Consider the following 19,121-nt stretch of genomic DNA (forward strand, 5'->3'; position numbering starts at 1 on the left):
ACAGAAGCCTCAGATTGATTATAATAAGGAGAAATAGGAAGGGTGTATTTCAAGCTTGTAAATAAGTCATTGGGCTTTTTTCTTATCAACTTAGATTTGTTAGAAAATGTTTCCAACTTTAATCGACTGAATTAATTTGAAAAGTGGTTTTATTAACACGTGAATACTATTGTGTCATATATGTGTACATTTATATTTAAGAAGTACAATATAAGACAAGCACAAGTTTCCTTTGTGGGCCATATTCCATTATACTTTTTGAATTAGCTGAGGGCCGATTCAAATTGGTCCGCATTTGGCCCCCGGGCCGTAGTTTGGACACACCTGGTTTAAACCATTGGGTAAATCTGCATCACAGAGTGAATGCTCAACTTTGAAACTGCCTCAGGGCCTTTGGTTACGACAGAGCCTCTGAATATTTATGTGGTTGTGCTCCGACGTTAAAAATAGAAGCGCGTAGTTGTAGATCTACGACCCACTTCATGCAGGAAACTAAACATTAATCTTATAGAGTACAAACCCCACACCCAAAAATTCAGGCTCCCTCATAGGTGATTTTTTTAGAAACTAGTAATGAGCACATATGATACACGTGTCTTTAGGTCTGTCACGATAACTACATTGGCAGGCCACGCTGAGTAATTTCTCCTGCATCACTATAGCCGACCTGACCGCTGTAGTGAGCGCTATGAAACCTTCTTCAAGCCCTCTGGATGCTTTACCAACGTCCATGCTAAAATACGTTTTTTCATGTGTCGCTCCACCCTTGCTCCACATTATAAACATCTCCATTGTCTCTGGCTCCGTCCCATCATTTTTTAAGCAGGCGGTTGTTCAGCCCCTCCTCAAAAAACCCAATCTAGATCCCTCCCTCCCGAATAATTACAGGCCCATCTCAAAGCTCCAATTTGTGTCAAAAGGTTTTGAAAAAGTCGTTGCTAATCAACTCAATACATTTCTGAATGACAATAACATCCTTGACAAATTCCAATCAGGTTTCAGAAAACATCACTCCACAGAATCAGCTCTCCTCAGGATCTCCATTATGATGGCATCGGATGCAGGTGATTGCGTGGTTCTGGTGTTGTTGGACCTGAGAGCAGCGTTTGACACAGTGGACCACGCCATCATGCTAGATAAGACTCAGGGAGTGGGTAGGCATCTCAGGGTCTGCCCTCCAGTGGTTTGCCTCGCACCTCAGTGGGAGAAGTTTCTCCGTGGCTGTGGGCCCGTTCTCATCACGCAGCACTCCCCTATCCTGCGGCCTGCCCCAGGGTTCTGTTTTAGCCCCCCTTCTTTTTGCCCTGTACATGCTCCCATTAGGCCACTTAATTAGCAAATTCAAGGGTGTCTCGTATCATTTTTATGCAGATGATATCCAGTTATACATCTCCTTCAAACCCGTCAAAATGGAGAATTTAAACACCCTGATTACATGTCTGTCTGCAATCGAGGAGTGGATGTCAAGCAATTTCCTACAGCTCAATGCATCAAAAACAGGAGTCCTGATTTTAGCGGCTGATAACATCGCCTCTAAGGTAGCAAGCCACCTGGGTTCATTTAGTGGTAACGTTAGGGCAAACATAAAAAACCTTGGTGTTACCTTCGATCAGTCTATGCTGCTAGACAAACACATCAAACTCCTGACCCGTACCTGTTTTTTCCATCTCAGGAACATTGCCAAGCTCAGGGAGTTTCTATCCAATGCAGAAATGGAGATGGCTATCCATGCCTTTATTTCATCCCGGCTTGATTATTGCAATGCTCTTTTTTCCTGCCTCAACAAAACATCAATAAACCGGCTACAACAGGTCCAAAACGCTGCAGCCAGATTGCTCACTCGGTCCAAAAAAACATGCCACATCCTTTCTGCCCTGCACTGGCTCCCTGTCCATCTCAGAACCCAATTCAAAGTATTAGTCTTCACATATAGAGCTGTCCATGGCCAAGCCCCAGCCTGCGTTAACGACCTTATCCTCCCTCACAGCACAACCCGGGCCCTGAGGTCCTCTGAGCAAGGCCTCCTAAGGGTGCCCCGAACCAGGCTAAAGACTAAGGGGGACCGTGCCTTTGAGGAGGTGGCCCCCAAGGCTTTGGAATGAACTCCCCCAGAAACTAAGAGCCTCTGCCTCAGTAGAGATTTTTAAGGGGCAGCTAAAGACTCACCTTTTCCGACAGGCCTTTGGGGCGTCAGAGGAGGTGAGTTAGTAGCTGTTTCTCATTGGTGTTTATCCTATGTTTTACTTGCTGTGTTTTAAGGTTTTTTCTACATTTTATAGTTGCACTTTGTACATCCGTGTTGAGAAGGGTGCTATAAAATAAAGTTTTACTTACTTACTTACTTATTTGTTGAATTATATGTAATTGTTCCAGAAATGATTGCAATAGACAATATTACTGTAATTCTAATGCCATTGTTTGCCACTTTTGTAATGAATATATGAAGGCATAATAATGCAAGTACATTGTCAAAGAATAATAAAGTGACTTTTAATTCTTAAGAATATTCAGACATTTCAATAGGAATACATAAATAAATAAAACCATACAACAAACAATGAATAAAGTGTACTTCTGGGCTCTCTTGACCAAAAACTGCACTTATATTATGGTGCTTAATTGTCTTATTCATTGTGACAGGTCTGCAAGTATTGAATTGTTTCTGGTCTAATATTGTAACACTACCACTGGGACACAAAGCTTAAGAGTCCATGTTCTCATCACCATATTAGATAAGGTAATCAATGGAATTAAGTTTCATTATGATTTTGTGTTAGCATACAGGTGCATGACTCCTCACCTATTATCTAAAAACTCCCTGTTATAAAAACCAAATGACAGTTCACTTCCTGAAGGACAGACCTTTAAACCCTGACAGAGCACCAAAGCTTTATCTGACTATCACGTGCAAACACTCATACCCGCAATCACGTGTTTAAGAGCATTTCATCTGACTCTCACCTTTTGAAGCTGCCAAACATCTGGGCGTGTCCCAGGAACTTCCCGAAGTCGATGTGGAACATGTGACCCGTGGAGCGCAGCATGATGTTGTCGTTATGACGATCACAGATGCCCAGAACGTATGTCGCCACACAGCACCCGGCACACGAGTAGATGAAGTTCTCTGACGCCTAAAAACAGGAAGAGGAGAAAAAGTGAGACACATATGAAGAAGTTCAGAAGCATGGATACTTAGTGCAGGGCTCAGGCTTCAGGGATTCTTTTGGTTGGATACATAGAGAGTACAGCAGGGCTATTCAATTGGCGGCCCGCGGGCCAAATCCGGCCCCGGGGTGATATTTACTGGCCCTTTGAGTATAATGTTAAAAAGTAATCAACTTTTTTTTAGTGCCTTTATTCCAGAGAGGGTGTTAAATTGAGAATTGTCATTGATTGCTTCGCGTCGGGCCGAACCACGCCTCTTAGCTGTGATATAATGACCATATACCACGGCCTGTCGTGAGCTATTGCTTAAATATCTGATGACTTGAGTGGAAAAAGTAGCAAGATAATTAGTCAGACAATTGTACTTCTCTTCAAATATTTAGCTAATCAATTAATCCGTTTGACGCCCATTTACTTTTTCTTCACTCGAGTGTTAATATTTACAGGTTATTTCCTCCTTTATGATAGTTAATAGAACATCCGTTGGTTATTTTCATGATTATTCGATTAGTTTTCTATAAAATAAGACAAGAAAATTGTGAACAATTTGACATTTGAAAATTACATCTAGGGCTATGGGAAAGACTGAGCGACATATTTTTTTACAATTTTCTTGTCTTATTTGATAGAAAACGATTAGATTAATCAAGAAAATAACCAACGGATTAATGTAAATAATGGTTATTTGCAGCCCCTCTGATGAAAGGTTGATTGCTCTGTTCTGCTGAAGTTCAGGGTCAAACCTTGATCAGTACATTATAAGGGTCAGGGGAGTGGAGTAAGGTTTCACATTTATAGGAGTCAAAGGTTGTAAACGCCTGTAAACTTCAAAAGTTTTACCCACTGTGTGTTTTTCACTCCAACAGAGTCAAGTCATTGTGTCAAAGTAAAGTTTAATATTGAAGCCTTTTACAGCTAAGTGTTAACAAGCAGCTCAGAGGTCTTACTGACATTCATGATATATGTGAAACCCCTACTTTCTGTGAGATAAAGAATAGTTTCACTGGTTTTTGATGTTTGCTTTGACCTTTTAGCACGTATGCTCTATGTGTTTGTACCTTCTCATACTCGTCCTCTGCAGGGTTGTACTTTCGGAGCCACTCGGCTAGCGGTTTGTCTTTGAAGGACCCGGTGACGCCGTACTCCACCTGGATCTTTCTCAGGGTGTCGGAGGACGGCACCAGCTCCACCATGCCTTTAAGAAACATCACAACTCTTATAAACACAATGCAAACAAATAACAGTCAGCTTTTTATGAATTAACTGCCATGGACAACTGGAATATGTAGACATAACTTTGACAATGCCTTTCCATAAACGTAGCTCATGAATAACAATACTTTTTTTAAGTAAGTTAGTTTAGTTTACAGGATAGCGTTAATGATTTCCGCTGTGCCCTCTGACAGCAGCTGAACACGTCCTTTGTACCTTGCTAAACATTTGCACTGTTTACTAACTGTACGTTTCCTATTTGTATGTACATTTTGTACTGGTTTTGTAATATCTAATATAATCTGTACTGGCTTTGTAATATTTAATATAATTTGTACACTGTTTTATCTGTTCATTTGTTTACTAAAATACACCTTTTAAGTGCAATAGTTACTCTTCTTCAACAATGTTTGGGCAGTCACCGTACCACTCTTAAAACAGGATTTATTGCAGGACAGTTGTATTACACTGCATTAGTAATACCTAGGTGTACCTAATACATTGATTGTTTGTGAATAAATGTCAATTAAAGTGTCCTAAATCTTTAAGTCATATCCACATTGTGACACTTGACATGTAAATGGGGGCTGTTTGTGTTTGCCTGTTACCTTTGTCCTTGCCGGTGGAGATGCATTTGAAGTTGACGATGCGCAGGTCCAGGCCCTCCTGCAGCCAGATGCGATCCATGATGCGGATCATCTGAAGAGCCAGCATGTCCTGCCTCAGGTCCTCCCCAACCTGACACACACACACACACACACACACACACACACACAGAGGCACACGTTACACAAACACTGAGGTTTTATTATTATTGTTTGGATCTCACTTCAGCCACCAGGGGGCGCAGTGTTCAGATGAGAAGCATGTAAACAACAGTTGGGTGCAACAAGTTTTGTGAAACGAATGACAACAACCCAGTGTAGACCAGTGGTGTGTGAAAGAGAACCTGTTTTTTAGGTACCATATCATGATGGCTGTTCACATAGAGTGTACATTGTTAGGTTGTAAACACAGTATGTGTGCGTGTGCGTGTGTGTGTGTGTGTGTGTACACAGTACCTTGAACATAACATTGATCTCTTCTCCCAGCGGGTCGGCGTTCACCAGGGCCAGCTTGAGAGGAACTGCGTTGGAGTTGAAGAAGGAGCAGGCCTACACACACAAACAGACCGTATGAATTGTATGTTGTTTTAAAGATCCAGTTTTACAAAAGCATCTAATCATGTCTCTAATCATTTTTCTTCTATCTGTGATTTATTATTAGATATTTTATTTTATCTGCAGATTGTTTTGCCTCCCCGTCCAAAAGGCTTCATACTGTATGTCATCATTGCACTTCTCCAAAAAGATCCCCATCCAATGACTAAACGCATTATGATCATAACCAGATATAAAGTGATTAAAAGGGTCACCAGATAATCTAATCCCCTCTATAAAAGCCTGTGACCTGGGAGATAATAGCCATCAGCTAAAGGAACATATGATTAAAGCTTCCTAACTGCCAACAATTCCTTTTGTGATAAGTAGTGATCATCCTTTAACTTAAAGTGCATGCAGATATAAAGAATGTGACTGTGTATATGTCTGTATGAGATATTTGAGAATGTACCAATGCATGAGTTTCATATGTTGGTGAACGGGTACTTTCCATGTACTTTCATGAGTTCATTTCCTCAGTGGTTTGAACCACAGAGGTTCTACGAAAAGTCTGTTTTTGTTGTGTTTCCTGATCATCTGTTGATCGACATTGTTTTCTCATTCTGCTGCTCTGTGTATTTCCCTGCAATGTTACAGTTTTGCATTAACTCCTGCTTCTATGTCTTTTCATATTTTATGATGCTACCACACATGAAATCCTGAATTTAAATGAATTTGATTTATTGGATTAAATTAGTCTTAAGTGATTTAATGAATCGTTGTACAAGCATGTCAACGTTATGAATAAAGCATTGAACTTTCTGCATGAGTGCAGCATGTGTAGTGTGGTGTCTCTGTGTGAGACCGGCTAGTTCAACTGTTCATTGTTAGGAGATGTGCTCCAGTGTATCTTTGTGTATTGTTTTACTTTAGTCACTTTCTTTCAGAAGAAAGTTGTTCTTAGTTTACCTTAAGTTTACTTTGCAAATTGGCTGATGAGCCCTCTTTCCTTTTTGATTATTAAACATCACCTTGTGGCTTCAGCAATCAGTTTTTCTCCTTTTTTGTCTCGCCCAGTTATTTTATATTTTGTTACTTCCCTTTGGTTCCCCTAGTCCAGGAGGGAACATAACACAGCCTCACATCTTTTTGCATGGTAAATGATCATCTTTTTGTGAGTGTGTGTGTTGTGTGTGTGTGTGTGTGTGTGTGTGTGTGTTGTGTGTGTTACCTTCATGTTGAGCTCCTTGGCCACCAGACTGGGGCAGAGGGGCAGCCGACAGCTGTTCCTCTGGAAGAAGTTCTGAACGTTTTCAAGACCCTCCTGCAGCGCCACCTGAACAAAGAGAAATACAAAAACATGCATAAGAAAGTTCCAACACACAGACACAATGAAGTAACGTTCAATATAGTCAGAACTCAACCAAACACACACACTGACCTGTCTCGTTGAGCCCCCGGCCTGGCGGACCCTCTCGGCCACGGCCCCCAGCAGAGTGACGAGGTGAGACTGCTTCTCCAGCTCGGCCCTCAGCTTCACGCCGCACATGCACAGCAGCGCCCCCAGCACTCGCTCATAACGTCTCCCCCAGGCGGGGTCCTGCACAGCGTCCTTCAGCAGCCTGCACACATTACACACACACAAAATAACCAACTTAAAAAGACACTATCATACAGGACAATTTCCCACAAGCCCGATTTAATGTGATCAGAATCAAAGTGCCTAAATCCTGACAAATATACATTTTCCTGATTGACAACTGAGCGGAGAGTTGGATTCAAGAGGACATCTACTTGGGCTTCTGTTCTGCTGTGAACTCACCAGTAGAGGTAGTGGGCGATGTTGATGTTGGCCAGCGCTCTGGACAGCAGGAACATGACGAGGGCGTTTTTTAAGTGACTATCAAACTTTAACGCCTAGAAAGAAAAAAAGAGAATTGGGAGTTATAACACAAGAAAGAGGAGGTAAGTAGAGCATCTAAAAGTGCAGGAAGAATATGTATGTGTGTATTTGTACCTGTACTAGCTGTGGCAGGTAATCAGCCAGCTCATCATCACTGCTCTTCTCAATCCAGCTCACTGCCACATTTCTTACTTCTGTATCTGCAAACCTACACATACATCACACACATCATTAGAATTATGGTACATTTTCATAGCAGCAGGCACCGAAAAAGGACAAAAAAACTGTACTAACAAATAATAGAAATAGAAAAGCATTATGACATTTTTTCCTAGAATATAATTGTACACAACCTTTTACAATATCTATATCATTTCAAACTTCTTCAGGAAATGTTTGGGCCAGATGCGAGATAAGGTGTTTTCACATACTTTGAGTGCAGCAGCTCCAGCGCGGTGACGGGCGGCAGCAGGGGCCAGTGGTGCAGCAGCGAGTGGATGTGAGCCATGCTGGCCCAGTCCCAGCCGGGCGCGCTGGCCAGCACCTTGGGGAGGCTGCTGGGGTGGTCCTGCCTGCAGTGCAGCCGGTGGTCCCACAGGAGCTGGTGGTCCGCACGCTTCAGCCTGGAGGCGGAGCCAAGACAGACGAGAGGGGAGATGGAAGAGATGGATGAGATGGATGAGATGGATGAGATGGAAGAGATGGATGAGATGGATGAGATGGATGAGATGGAAGAGATGGAAATAAATCATTTGGACCCACAGATGTGTTTTTCACCTTTGGTCATATACAACCAAATCAAATTTGTTTCATGTCATCTTTAATTTGTATTTGTGAGACTATCTTTAGGTTTCAACACTGTGAAAATATACTAACAGAAAATATGTAATTAGTCCAAGTGTACTTACTTGACCTAATTGACCAACACACATGTTTAAAACAGACAAAGAGTAAGAGCACTTACATTCATGCATTTCACTTGCACCATTATGTCACTTTTACTGTTGTATTGCACTATTTATTTGTATGTATATTGTGTGTTGCATTGTTGCAGGAGTCTGGGACTTAAGATTTTATTGTCTGTTGCTGGTGTGCGGATGACAATAAAGCATTTGAATCCTTGAAAATAGAATCACTCAAGAGCACCTCAGAAAAGTGAGCAAATGATCTACAATAATGTAAGCAAAGAAATCCTCAGAGGTAAGCTTGAAAGTGTGTAAGAGTTTAAAATGTGAACCTCATTGACAACTAAAGAGCTGACATGGTTAGATTAACTTCCTTAGGAAATAAAGGTACAAGAGGACAATCATATCACGAGACCTGATGGTCACATGACACTGGGGACTAAACACCACTGTTATGACCATTATTGCCAACCCTCCCGATTTCATTGCCCTCTCCCGGTTTCCTCCCGGGGTCATATTTCTCCCAATTTCTGACAAAATCAGATTTACTCACAACTGTTTCCACTCTGACTTTAATACAGCTACACCATTGTTGGTTTCCATGGTAGCACGTCTCTTTAGTAGCGCGCGCAACTGAAAGTCTGAGAGGGTGAGGAAGATAGTCACAGAAAACTGAACAAGAATCGACCACTCCTGCTCACTCCTTTCCAGCCCACACATATGCTACAGGCCGCAAGGCATTGCACTTACAACTACAATAAGCATGTTAATGTTAATCTACAGCTCCGGCGATCCACTAGCAACCCCACCCCCCCCACCCCCGCGGTGGTTTTGAAATGCTAGGCAAGTATGGTTATGACCACCACTAAGACTTTTTAACACCACTAAACAGGTGTGACATTTCTTGGGCAGTGTCCTCTAAATACAAGCGGAAATGTTTGCACCTTGAAACTAAAGTCATGTCTGTCACATCACGCCACAGATCCCATGATCAACCACTAGAGTTTTAGTTTTTTCACAATGACTACTCTTTCAAAACTGAACCGATATGCCACTTTAAATTCTAATATACTGCACATAATTAATAATTTTTTCGTTCTACTTACTTTTTTCTACAAAAAATGTTTGTAATATATATTTTTTAAATTATTTGTGGTATTTCTTTCAAACATCTTTCCTTATATTTTTGAATTGCTTTAAATGTGCTTCTTTTAAGAATAATAATTCCTCTTAATGTGTTTATTATGCACCATTATACATCAATGATAATTTATCTTATTTTTAAACCTGTTTTGAAAGCAGTACTTTAAGCGAAATAAAGTTAGACATCTTGTCTGCCTCTCTGAGTTTGAGGTCTGTTTTTTTACCCTGACAGCTCCATATTAATAAAAACTAATAATAATAATAATAATACATTTGATTTATATAGCGAATTTCCTGGTGGTCAAAGCGCTTTTTTTTACAAAAGTAAAAAGTGCTAAGCTAGGTGGAATAAGGGCGAGGCGATAATGGATTAGGAGTTTTAGGCAAGAGTTATAATAGAAAAAACTATTAATATTTGTCCTTCAGGGAAGTTAAATATCTCTGTCAGATAGCGTTTGCCTCTCTGAGTTTGTGGTCTGTTCTTTGACCCTGACATCCCCATATGAATAAAAACTCATATTTGTCCTTCAGGGATCTCCCCCACGCGACAGACCAGTGAAACTGCAGCTCAGGCGGTCTTGTGCCTGGAGGCTGGAGGGATGAATGGCCCGGACAGGCAGCAGGCGGTGAAGGCCAGTGAGAGAACGCTCTGTGCTAAAGTGCCGTTTGAGGCTCATGGATGTTGGCAGCGTGGAGGAGATTTGGCTGGCAGCAGGCACAGGAGCAGCTGGGGGAGAACCGACACGCTGCAGCAGACAACATGCAGGCCTTCATGGGGAGCCCGGCTGGCAAGTCAGTGGCATCTTATAAAAATCTCCCTAAATCTATTAAGTCCAACGGATTTCGGGTGGTCTGAGAGGCGGCCAAAAAGCTGTCTGCTGAAGGGGATAAATCTCTCCAGAAAATGCTGTGTCTGTGCACGATTGGGAGTCTTACGAATCACTACTTAAAGTCTACAACAAGCCCAGGAAGCAGTCAATGGACTAAGATTATCAATTAGAAGCAGATACAGTTGACTTAACATTAAACTACACACACGTTCTGATTAAATGAAACTCTGACACTCAAACTAGGTGGTGGTTAAGTTGAAGAAAGAATTTAAATGTATTTTGTTGTTTTTAAATCACTATTTGACAGAGTATTAGACTCTCAAGAAGTTTCTTAAAGCATCTTGTGTTTGTACAAGAAGCAGATCTGTTTTGCACATCAAGCTGAGCAACATTAAGACCACCCGTCTAGCGGCATTATTATATCCAAATGTTTTATTAGAAATCCTTCCTCGACAGCACCTTTACCTGCAAACTCAGAAAACTGTTGAATAAGGCTGCCACAATAATAGTTTGAAATGTTAATGATATATACTCTTAGATTGTAATCCCATTTATAGTTGTGAAAGCATGGGGAGATTGTCCTACCCAAAGTTTGAAGCTCGGCTGCAGATTTTCTCCAGTTTGCGTCTCAGATCGGGGTCCAGCTCCTCCAGAGAGGGGGGCTCCGGTCTAGGCTCTTCCTTTGGTCCCACGTATAAAACATCTAATGGTGGGTTGGGGAAGTCCACCTGATGGCAACACAATGTCCAGATTTGGGATCAGTTCACTCTTCTGAAGACTCTACGACTACTGTGTCTACTACTACTACTACTGTGTCTACTACTACTACTACTACTGTGTCTACTACTACTACTACTGTGTCTACTACTACTACTACTACTACTGTGTCTACTACTACTACTGTGTCTACTACTACTACTGTGTCTACTACTACTACTGTGTCTACTACTACTACTGTGTCTACTACTACTACTACTACTACTACTGTGTCTACTACTACTACTACTACTGTGTCTACTACTACTACTACTACTACTACTACTACTACTACTACTACTACTACGTGTCTACGTACTACTACTACTACTACTACTACTGCTACTACTACTACTACTACTACTACTACTACTACCACCACCTACTACTACCTACTACTACTACTACCTACTACTACTACTACTACTACTACTACTACTACTACTACTACTACTACTACTACTACTACTACTACTACTACTGACTCTTTTTAAATGCCATTTTCTTAATGTCTTTCATTTGTGTAAAGCACTTTAAATTGCCTTGTGTTGAAAGGTGCTATATAAATAAACTTGCCTTGCCTAACCATCTATCTATCTATCTATCTATCTATCTATCTATCTATCTAATACCAATGCTCGTCTAGCAGCACTAACCTGTAGCACTATCCTCTCGGCGGGCGTCTTCCTACGGCTTCCTGCAGAGCCTCCGGCAGCAGACGCTCCCTCAGGAGACGACCACACACACAACAGCTGACTGCCCCGGGCCAGCACCCTGAAACACACAGTCAGCAATAGTCAGAAAAAACAACAACAAACAGCCAGAATAAGCAATCGTTTCTAAACAGCAGCCCTTACACTGTGGCAAGGAAGTGAACGTGCATGATTTTACAATGTCTTTGTTTTGCTGGAGGTCCATCACAGTAAAAAAAGGGCAACTTTTGGTGTAATAAAAGACCTGTTGAGATTCTGTGTTCATTGAACAAGCAGGAGAAATGTTTATTTACAGCCCAAGCAGTGATTGATAGAGAGGGCACTCGAGGGGAATTAGCAGGCCACTACTGACGTACAAAGAAGACATAGGAACAGAGTAAATGTATGTTTTAAATGTATTTGTACTTATTTCATGAATTTTGATGTATATTTTTCCTTTTTGGAAACCACTTTGTGCTGCATGTCCTGTACAAAAGGTGTAATACATATAACGTTAATTAAATAACTATCTCTGTATGTACTTAATTTCCTTCTGACTGAATTTGCACAGGCATTACCTGTTTTAAAAATACATCTTTCACAACTCAGTGATATTTCATGTTTCATAACAAATGGGACATCCACTCAAATGATATGCAAAAACAAGACCGGCTGCTCTTCTCTCCTCACCGTCTGAAGTCAAACAGCGGCATGGAGACTTTTCCCAGCAGCTCCGGAGCTTTCCTCTGTTTGTTGGAGTCCGGGGAGCCGCTGGCGTTCTGGTTCAAAACCCCGAACAGAGTCAGGCTCAGAGTGGACTCCAGAGGGAGGACCGCTACTGCTATAGGGAAGTTGATCCTGGGAGAGACAAGACCAAGTAAGACGAAGGAAAGAACAGAGCAAATAGCATGTTGTAGTCCTGAGGGAAATGTCAAAGAGGGGAGGAGAGAAAATGTCTATACTTATTTATCAAACAAGGAGACAAGGGATGAGAAGAAAAAGGCGAAATGAAAGAAATAAGAGAAAAGAAAATTAGAGGAAAGGAAAGTTAAGAAAAGGTCAGAAGAGAAAAATATAGAGGGAGAGTAGAGGAAAAACAAGAAGAAGAGAGGAAAGGAAACATCAGGAAATAGGAGAGAAGAGGAAATAAGGTGGAGGAGAGAGGAAAGGATAGGAAAGGAAAGAAGAGAGGCTAGGAAATCACTCACAGTTCGTCCCACTTGATGTGGTAGAAGAAGTTTTTGTATGTGCCCACTCTCTTGGACTGGACCGGTTTGAACAGGTTCTTGCCGTTGTGTGTGAGGGAACACATCAGGAAGTACTTCTCATAACTGCAACAAAACAACACATAACGATAATATTAGCCACTGTGCCCACATGCATATAATTCACTGTAGAAGTGAAAAAAAAGAGTGAAATAGTTGCCAGGAAACGGCCATTACCAGGGACTGTGAAAGACATTGACACTTGCTGAAGAAGTGCCATATTGGTGCATGTGTGTGTAGATATGTACAATTTCCTTTTGTGTGGGTTAACCCCTATGCACTTTGAGCTTGCCTGCCCATGTTCCTGTGTCACATGACTACTGTTGAAGGGCTCACTGCCTTGCTTATGAGCAACTCATAGATAAGTGAGGAAGAGAGCATCATCTTGTTCATGTTCCCCAACTAAACTAGACACGTCAATTTGGGACGTAAAACAGCAACCTACAGGAATTGATGGAATTACAACACTTATTTGACATCAACATAAAAGGTGGCAACGTTTCCATTTAATATGTATTCATTGAATGATTTGATTTATAAAGAAATGTGAAATAGGTCTAGGTGTTTCAAAGAAGTGTAACATACAGGACAGTGTGGGAGTCGGTGCATTCCCACAATGCCTCAGAGGTAACATAACCTGTGTGGGTGGACCATGATGTGCTCTAAAACTACAGTAAAACCACTATTCATACCATATGCTCGCATGCATTAAAAAACAAAACCCTTACAGTAATAACATTTAAAGAGAATAGTGCATGCACATTTTGTTATATAGACAAAAAGGTTTTATATATCCAGATGTGATGCATTAAAACTAATCACTCGATCAAAACATGATAAATAACCCTCTGTGTTTCTATAGGAGATAGATATGCGAGTCGATAAGAGAAAACACACATTGTTCACTACTACAGGCTCGATCCCTGCTCAGTGCCATCTGTGTTGGCAGCTCAGTCAGTGTCTCAATATGTTGTAAATGCGGGGGCATCTACTGAGGCTCCAGATGGATGACACACGAGCCACAACAACTCCAAACACTCAATAAGGTTTACAGTAACACCACAACACAACAGATATGCCTTGATCCTAGACGGTGCTGGGAGACTCGCTCTGTCACTCTGGCTACAAGATGTGAGGAGCTAAATATTTTCGGAGTTGTCTTTGGAATGACTGTCACTGCAGCAATGTTTAGGGCTGGCTTAAAATAGCAGCTGGAAGAGGCAGTGCTGGAGTAAATAGGCCTGTTATTAAGCAGTTCCTCTCGTTATGAAGGCCTCACTGGCTGACCAGGAAATTACTATGGAAGGAAGGGAGTGCAGAAGTTCTTTGAAAACGGACTATAGCTTACTGTCAGGGTTACTGGAGCTACATGTTAAAGGGGCCCTATTATGCTCATTTGCATGTAGATAATTGCATATAATTCCTCTGTTTACACGCTCTAATGTTCGAAAAGTTCTTCACCTCTTTTCACCCTCTGTCTGAAACCAGAGCCCAGTCTGCTCTGATTGGTTAGCTGGCTGGCTCTGTTGTGATTGGTCAACCGCTTAGAGATGTCCCGCCCCTTAGCCAATCACGTACAATTTGATGGAGCGCTTGCCAATAGAAGCGCAAGTGTTACGTACTGAAAGGAGTCAAATGGAGACTCGTTTCAGACAGGGAGTGTGGGAGAGAAACTCCCTCTGGAGGGAACTTTGGGATTTTAGCCTTTGCAGACCATTTACATGCACCAAAACCTAAATGACACACTACAGGAAAGGGAAAACCCTGTCTGTAAAGGACCTTTTTAAAATCTGACCTTAATCTCTTTGCCACACTTTGTCTTGGTTGGTGTCTCACTAAAGTATAACCAAAGGCTGTTCATCATCCAGACAATAGGTGAACAAATAGATGCATATAATCTTCCCATATTTGCTATTATTTTCTGTGCAATTTCAAAAACGTTTGATCCTTCTATCTTTTTCCCTACATCAAGACACCCAAAATAGCGTCTCATAAATGTCTAGACTTCACAAACCTAGGCAACTGCGGGAGGGTTTTTCAGAAAGGCACTGATCCTGGCTACTGATGCATGGCAGAGCTGGGAACGGAACATTTGTCTCGACTCTGTGGCCCAGACACAGGCAGGAGATAAAGTCGGAGTGAAACTGGACACCGGCATGGAAAAAGAAGACGTGGGGTGCAACACCGGAGCCGTTTGTTCAGTAGAAGAAAACAAAACTGTGTGCTGTGACAGCAAAGTCTGCAAGCCTCGGCTGTAATGTGGAAAAACACTGGCTGCTTAACAACATTTTTTATTGTAAAACTGTAATCTAGAGAGAAAGCATTGTATTTTATCATATCGTTGGTTCTTGGGTCCTAAGCTAATATATTCATTTGGCAAACAGGGTGATTAAAATGTTGCACTGCCTTCTTCTGCTTCCTGTCCTTATCTCTGACTCGATCTTTACAATGAAGTAAAGTGTGGGTGGCTCTAATAATACTGAACAAGTGGGTGATTAAGGGCTCTAATTATCCTACAGCAGAGGAAAGAGCACTTAAAATGTCATCATTTAGCATTCATCATGTTGGAATATGAAATGCTCTGCTGCAGAATACATCCAGCTCCAGTCGGTCCTACCCCCTGATGTCATCCTATAACGAGTTTACGGGACAGTTTCCTCCCACAGGCCATCAGACTGTTAAACACCTGAACTTTTGAATGAACATCCATAACATTCATCCGTTTGCATCTTATATATATATATCAATATTCCAATTACTTTTATATAGACTATATATCTATTTTATTTTATTTACTTGCACTATTTTATTATTTCACCTTTAGTCATATATAACCAGATCAAATTTGTTTTATGTCATCTTACATTTTTATTTGGGAGACTATCTCTAGGTTTCATCACTGTGAAAATATACTAACCGAAAATATTTAATTAGTCCAATTGTACTTATTTGACCAACACACATGTTTAAAACAGACAAAGGGTAAGAGCACTCCTGCATTTAACTTGCAACATTATGACACTTGTACTGTTGTATTGCACTATTGTATTTATTTTGATGTATATTGCTATTCTATTTGATTGTATTTACTTGCACTATTCTATCTGTTTTATTGTGTTGCTCTGTTGGAGGAGCCTGTGACCCAAGATGTTCATTGTCATAACTACACTGTAGCTATGTCTAAATGACAAGCCTTGAACCTTGATGCAGCGTGGTTGATCCTGTGTTTACCTGCTGACCCAGTGGGCCGGGATGCCATGCAGCGCGAACAGAGTGAACTGAAGGTGGTCTGTGGTGCCGGAAGCTTCTTTGCTGCTTATCCCCTCCACGCCTTCTCCATCTGCAGCCTGGGGCAGCGGGGGGGAGTTGAAGGAGGTGGAGGGGGGGCAGAAGGAGCGCAGGTAGAGTTTGGCCAGATCGTACACAGCTTGAGTCAGTGAGGCCATGCCCTCCTCCACAGGACTGCTGTGACCTGAGAGAGCAGAACACAGTCATCAGAATACATACGTGGTACAACGACGCCCACACTGCGAAAGGAAAAAGCGTTTTTCCTTGAGCGGATGAAAAAGTTTGTCGAATGGCTCAAGAACCCAGAGGAAGAGTCCGAGGAAGAGGAAGAGGAGACAGACCTCCGGCTAAAACTACCACCTTGATTTGTATTTTGACATTATCATAGCACCAGATGCAGTAGAGGGACTTATTGCAGAAGTCTGTCTGTATTTAGTTTTTTCTGTATTTTTATCTATACTAAAACTGGAATATGGAATACAGGTTTTATTCCAAGCTGCTTTTGAGGTTTGTTGTATACATTTCTATTGTCATCAGCCTAACAAAAGCAAAACCAAAATAAATCCTCACTCCAAATTCTTAAATTGAACTGGGATTTTCCAGATTTCAGACAATCTGTTGCTTATTAAATCTACTTTCTCTTATGAATGTAACTTATTATTCATTAGTGTGTGCGTCCATTTGTGTGACAAGCAACAGAGGAAACCATTTTTTTGAGCCCAGTCGAAATGTTGCTTTTAAAAGACTAAATGTTAACAAATATGAATTAAAGCAGTTTCTTCAAAGCATATTTTGTCAGCTAAAACATGTGGCACATTTGGGAAATTACACTCTGGTTATTGAACATATTGGGATCAAACAAACAATCCTATTCCGCCACTAATCAAATCAAATCAGGTTTTATTTATAAAGCACATTTAAAAGCGATTTTTGGTCGAGCCAAAGTGCTGTACATGTAATAAAAACACAATTACTACAAACACAGTAAACGACAATAAATTACAACAGATATATCTTAAAAACAAAATAAAAATAAAACACACAAAAGTCAGGAGTCGTGCTCCGCTCTAACTAGAAAGCCAGAGAGAAGAAGTGTGTTTTTAGTTTAGATTTAAAAACCCCTAGGGTCTGGGCCGACCTCATTAGATACTAATGATATTCAATTCTACAAATAGTATCATAAAATGTATGAAGCCTGATCTTTTTATCTGAATCTGTCCGGAAACTGGGATACACAGAATGATTACACAAACAAATAGATACAAATTAAACGTTTTACAATTTTAATGCAAGCATTAATGATGCTATGAAGCTTTGAATGATTCATACCGTAATAGAATAAGCCACATAGTCTTTAAATAGCCTTAGAGACTTGACAGTGACTTTATTTAAAAGTTATTTCTGTCTGTTATGCATCTTTGCACCACATTGACATGATAAGCTGCAACAATCACATTTAAATTAAATAAGTGGAGGTGGAGTGTGACTGTGTGTACGTACCATTTGACGATTGACCAGACGATGTGGACCCCATCTGCAAAGCAAAACAAGTTGATCTTACAAACACTTCCTAACATGTAAACAATGCTCTGTATGAGTGTGTGAAGCAGAGTGTTAGCCCACCTTGGGGGAGCGTGTCTGGGGTAAGTTGACGGAGTGTTTCAGCCTTTTGACGGCCTCAGTGATGGCCTGGGTCTCCGTCTCGTCCAGAGCACAGCACAGGTTCTTCAGAGTCTGCACCACCCGCTCCACCGTCTTATACTGGGTGCTCTGAATATAGAGATACACGTTGGTCAGAGGTAGGAAGTAGTGGAGTACAAATACCTCGTTACTGTACTTAAGTACATTACACTACTTATTTTTCTGATCACTTTTTACTTCTACTTCTTACATTTTGAACACAAATACCTGTACTTTCTAGTTCTTACATTTTGAACACAAATACCTGTACTTTCTACTTCTTACATTTTGAACACAAATACCTGTACTTTCTACTTCTTACATGTTGAACACAAATACCTGTACTTTCTACTTCTTACATTTTCCAAACAGGCTGGTTCCTTTAGTTTGAATGTGTGTTTGGTGGCGTGATCATTATTATTTAGAGTCATTGCGTGCCTATTGATTTGAACACGATCCGTGTATCCATCATTTCCTGGTCTTCTCTAAAGAAGAGGGACCAATGAAAACGTTGTCATGTTGCCGTTGTTCAGCATGGAAACATTCATTAGCTAACAATGACATTATTGTTCTATTAATATAAAGGGAGGTCAGGTACTCTTTAAAACAGCTGCTAGTTATGGGTACTTTTTACTTAAGTACATTTCAAAGCCCAAACTTCTTTACTTTTACTTGAGGAAAGGAGTTTAGTCAGTACTTCTACTTTTACCAGAGTATTTCAAACACGAGTATCTGTACTTCTACTTGAGTAAAGGATGTGTGTATGTATGTGAGTAAAGGATGGAGGTGTGTGGCGCAGTGGACTAGTGCGTTGGTGTTCAGATCAGGGGAGGTTCAACAGGTTCAAACCCCACTGCAGTCAGCATGTCGTTGTGTCCCCGGGCAAGACACTTCACCCCAAATTGCTCCTGTGGGGATTGTCCACAGTATTGAGTATGTAAGTCGCTTTGGATAAAAGCGTCTAACAAGTAACATGTCATGTAATGTAATGTGTATTTTTGACGTTGTTGTAGCAAAAAATACTATTATTTGAACATGCTCATAACAGCCTGTTGTGAGAGGTATATCCTACACTTTTGTTTTCAGCTCGTCTCTAAACAGTAAACCACATTGTTAAAAACAAGACTCACACATCAGGAGGCC

At 41.0% G+C, this 19,121-nt stretch overlaps 1 protein-coding gene across 2 annotated transcripts in view; it reads right to left on the reverse strand.

The window, feature by feature from the left end:
- Positions 1 to 19,121, reverse strand: part of pik3c2a (phosphatidylinositol-4-phosphate 3-kinase, catalytic subunit type 2 alpha) — a 62,833-nt gene that overhangs the window by 10,640 nt on the left and 33,072 nt on the right. For both annotated transcript variants that reach the window (XM_034149297.1, XM_034149298.1), the window contains exons 9-24: positions 17,922 to 18,068; positions 17,799 to 17,832; positions 16,242 to 16,482; positions 12,954 to 13,076; positions 12,436 to 12,603; positions 11,710 to 11,827; positions 10,883 to 11,025; positions 7,851 to 8,042; positions 7,534 to 7,627; positions 7,339 to 7,433; positions 6,958 to 7,138; positions 6,748 to 6,852; positions 5,439 to 5,531; positions 4,986 to 5,115; positions 4,224 to 4,360; positions 2,962 to 3,131 (exon numbers count right to left, since the gene is read on the reverse strand). In XM_034149297.1, coding sequence (XP_034005188.1) covers positions 2,962 to 3,131; positions 4,224 to 4,360; positions 4,986 to 5,115; positions 5,439 to 5,531; positions 6,748 to 6,852; positions 6,958 to 7,138; positions 7,339 to 7,433; positions 7,534 to 7,627; positions 7,851 to 8,042; positions 10,883 to 11,025; positions 11,710 to 11,827; positions 12,436 to 12,603; positions 12,954 to 13,076; positions 16,242 to 16,482; positions 17,799 to 17,832; positions 17,922 to 18,068 — 2,171 coding nt within the window. The remainder of the gene's footprint in view (positions 1 to 2,961; positions 3,132 to 4,223; positions 4,361 to 4,985; positions 5,116 to 5,438; positions 5,532 to 6,747; positions 6,853 to 6,957; positions 7,139 to 7,338; positions 7,434 to 7,533; positions 7,628 to 7,850; positions 8,043 to 10,882; positions 11,026 to 11,709; positions 11,828 to 12,435; positions 12,604 to 12,953; positions 13,077 to 16,241; positions 16,483 to 17,798; positions 17,833 to 17,921; positions 18,069 to 19,121) is intronic.

This window comes from Trematomus bernacchii, unplaced genomic scaffold (genome assembly GCF_902827165.1).
Source record: "Trematomus bernacchii unplaced genomic scaffold, fTreBer1.1, whole genome shotgun sequence".
NCBI classification, from domain to species: Eukaryota; Metazoa; Chordata; class Actinopteri; order Perciformes; family Nototheniidae; genus Trematomus; species Trematomus bernacchii.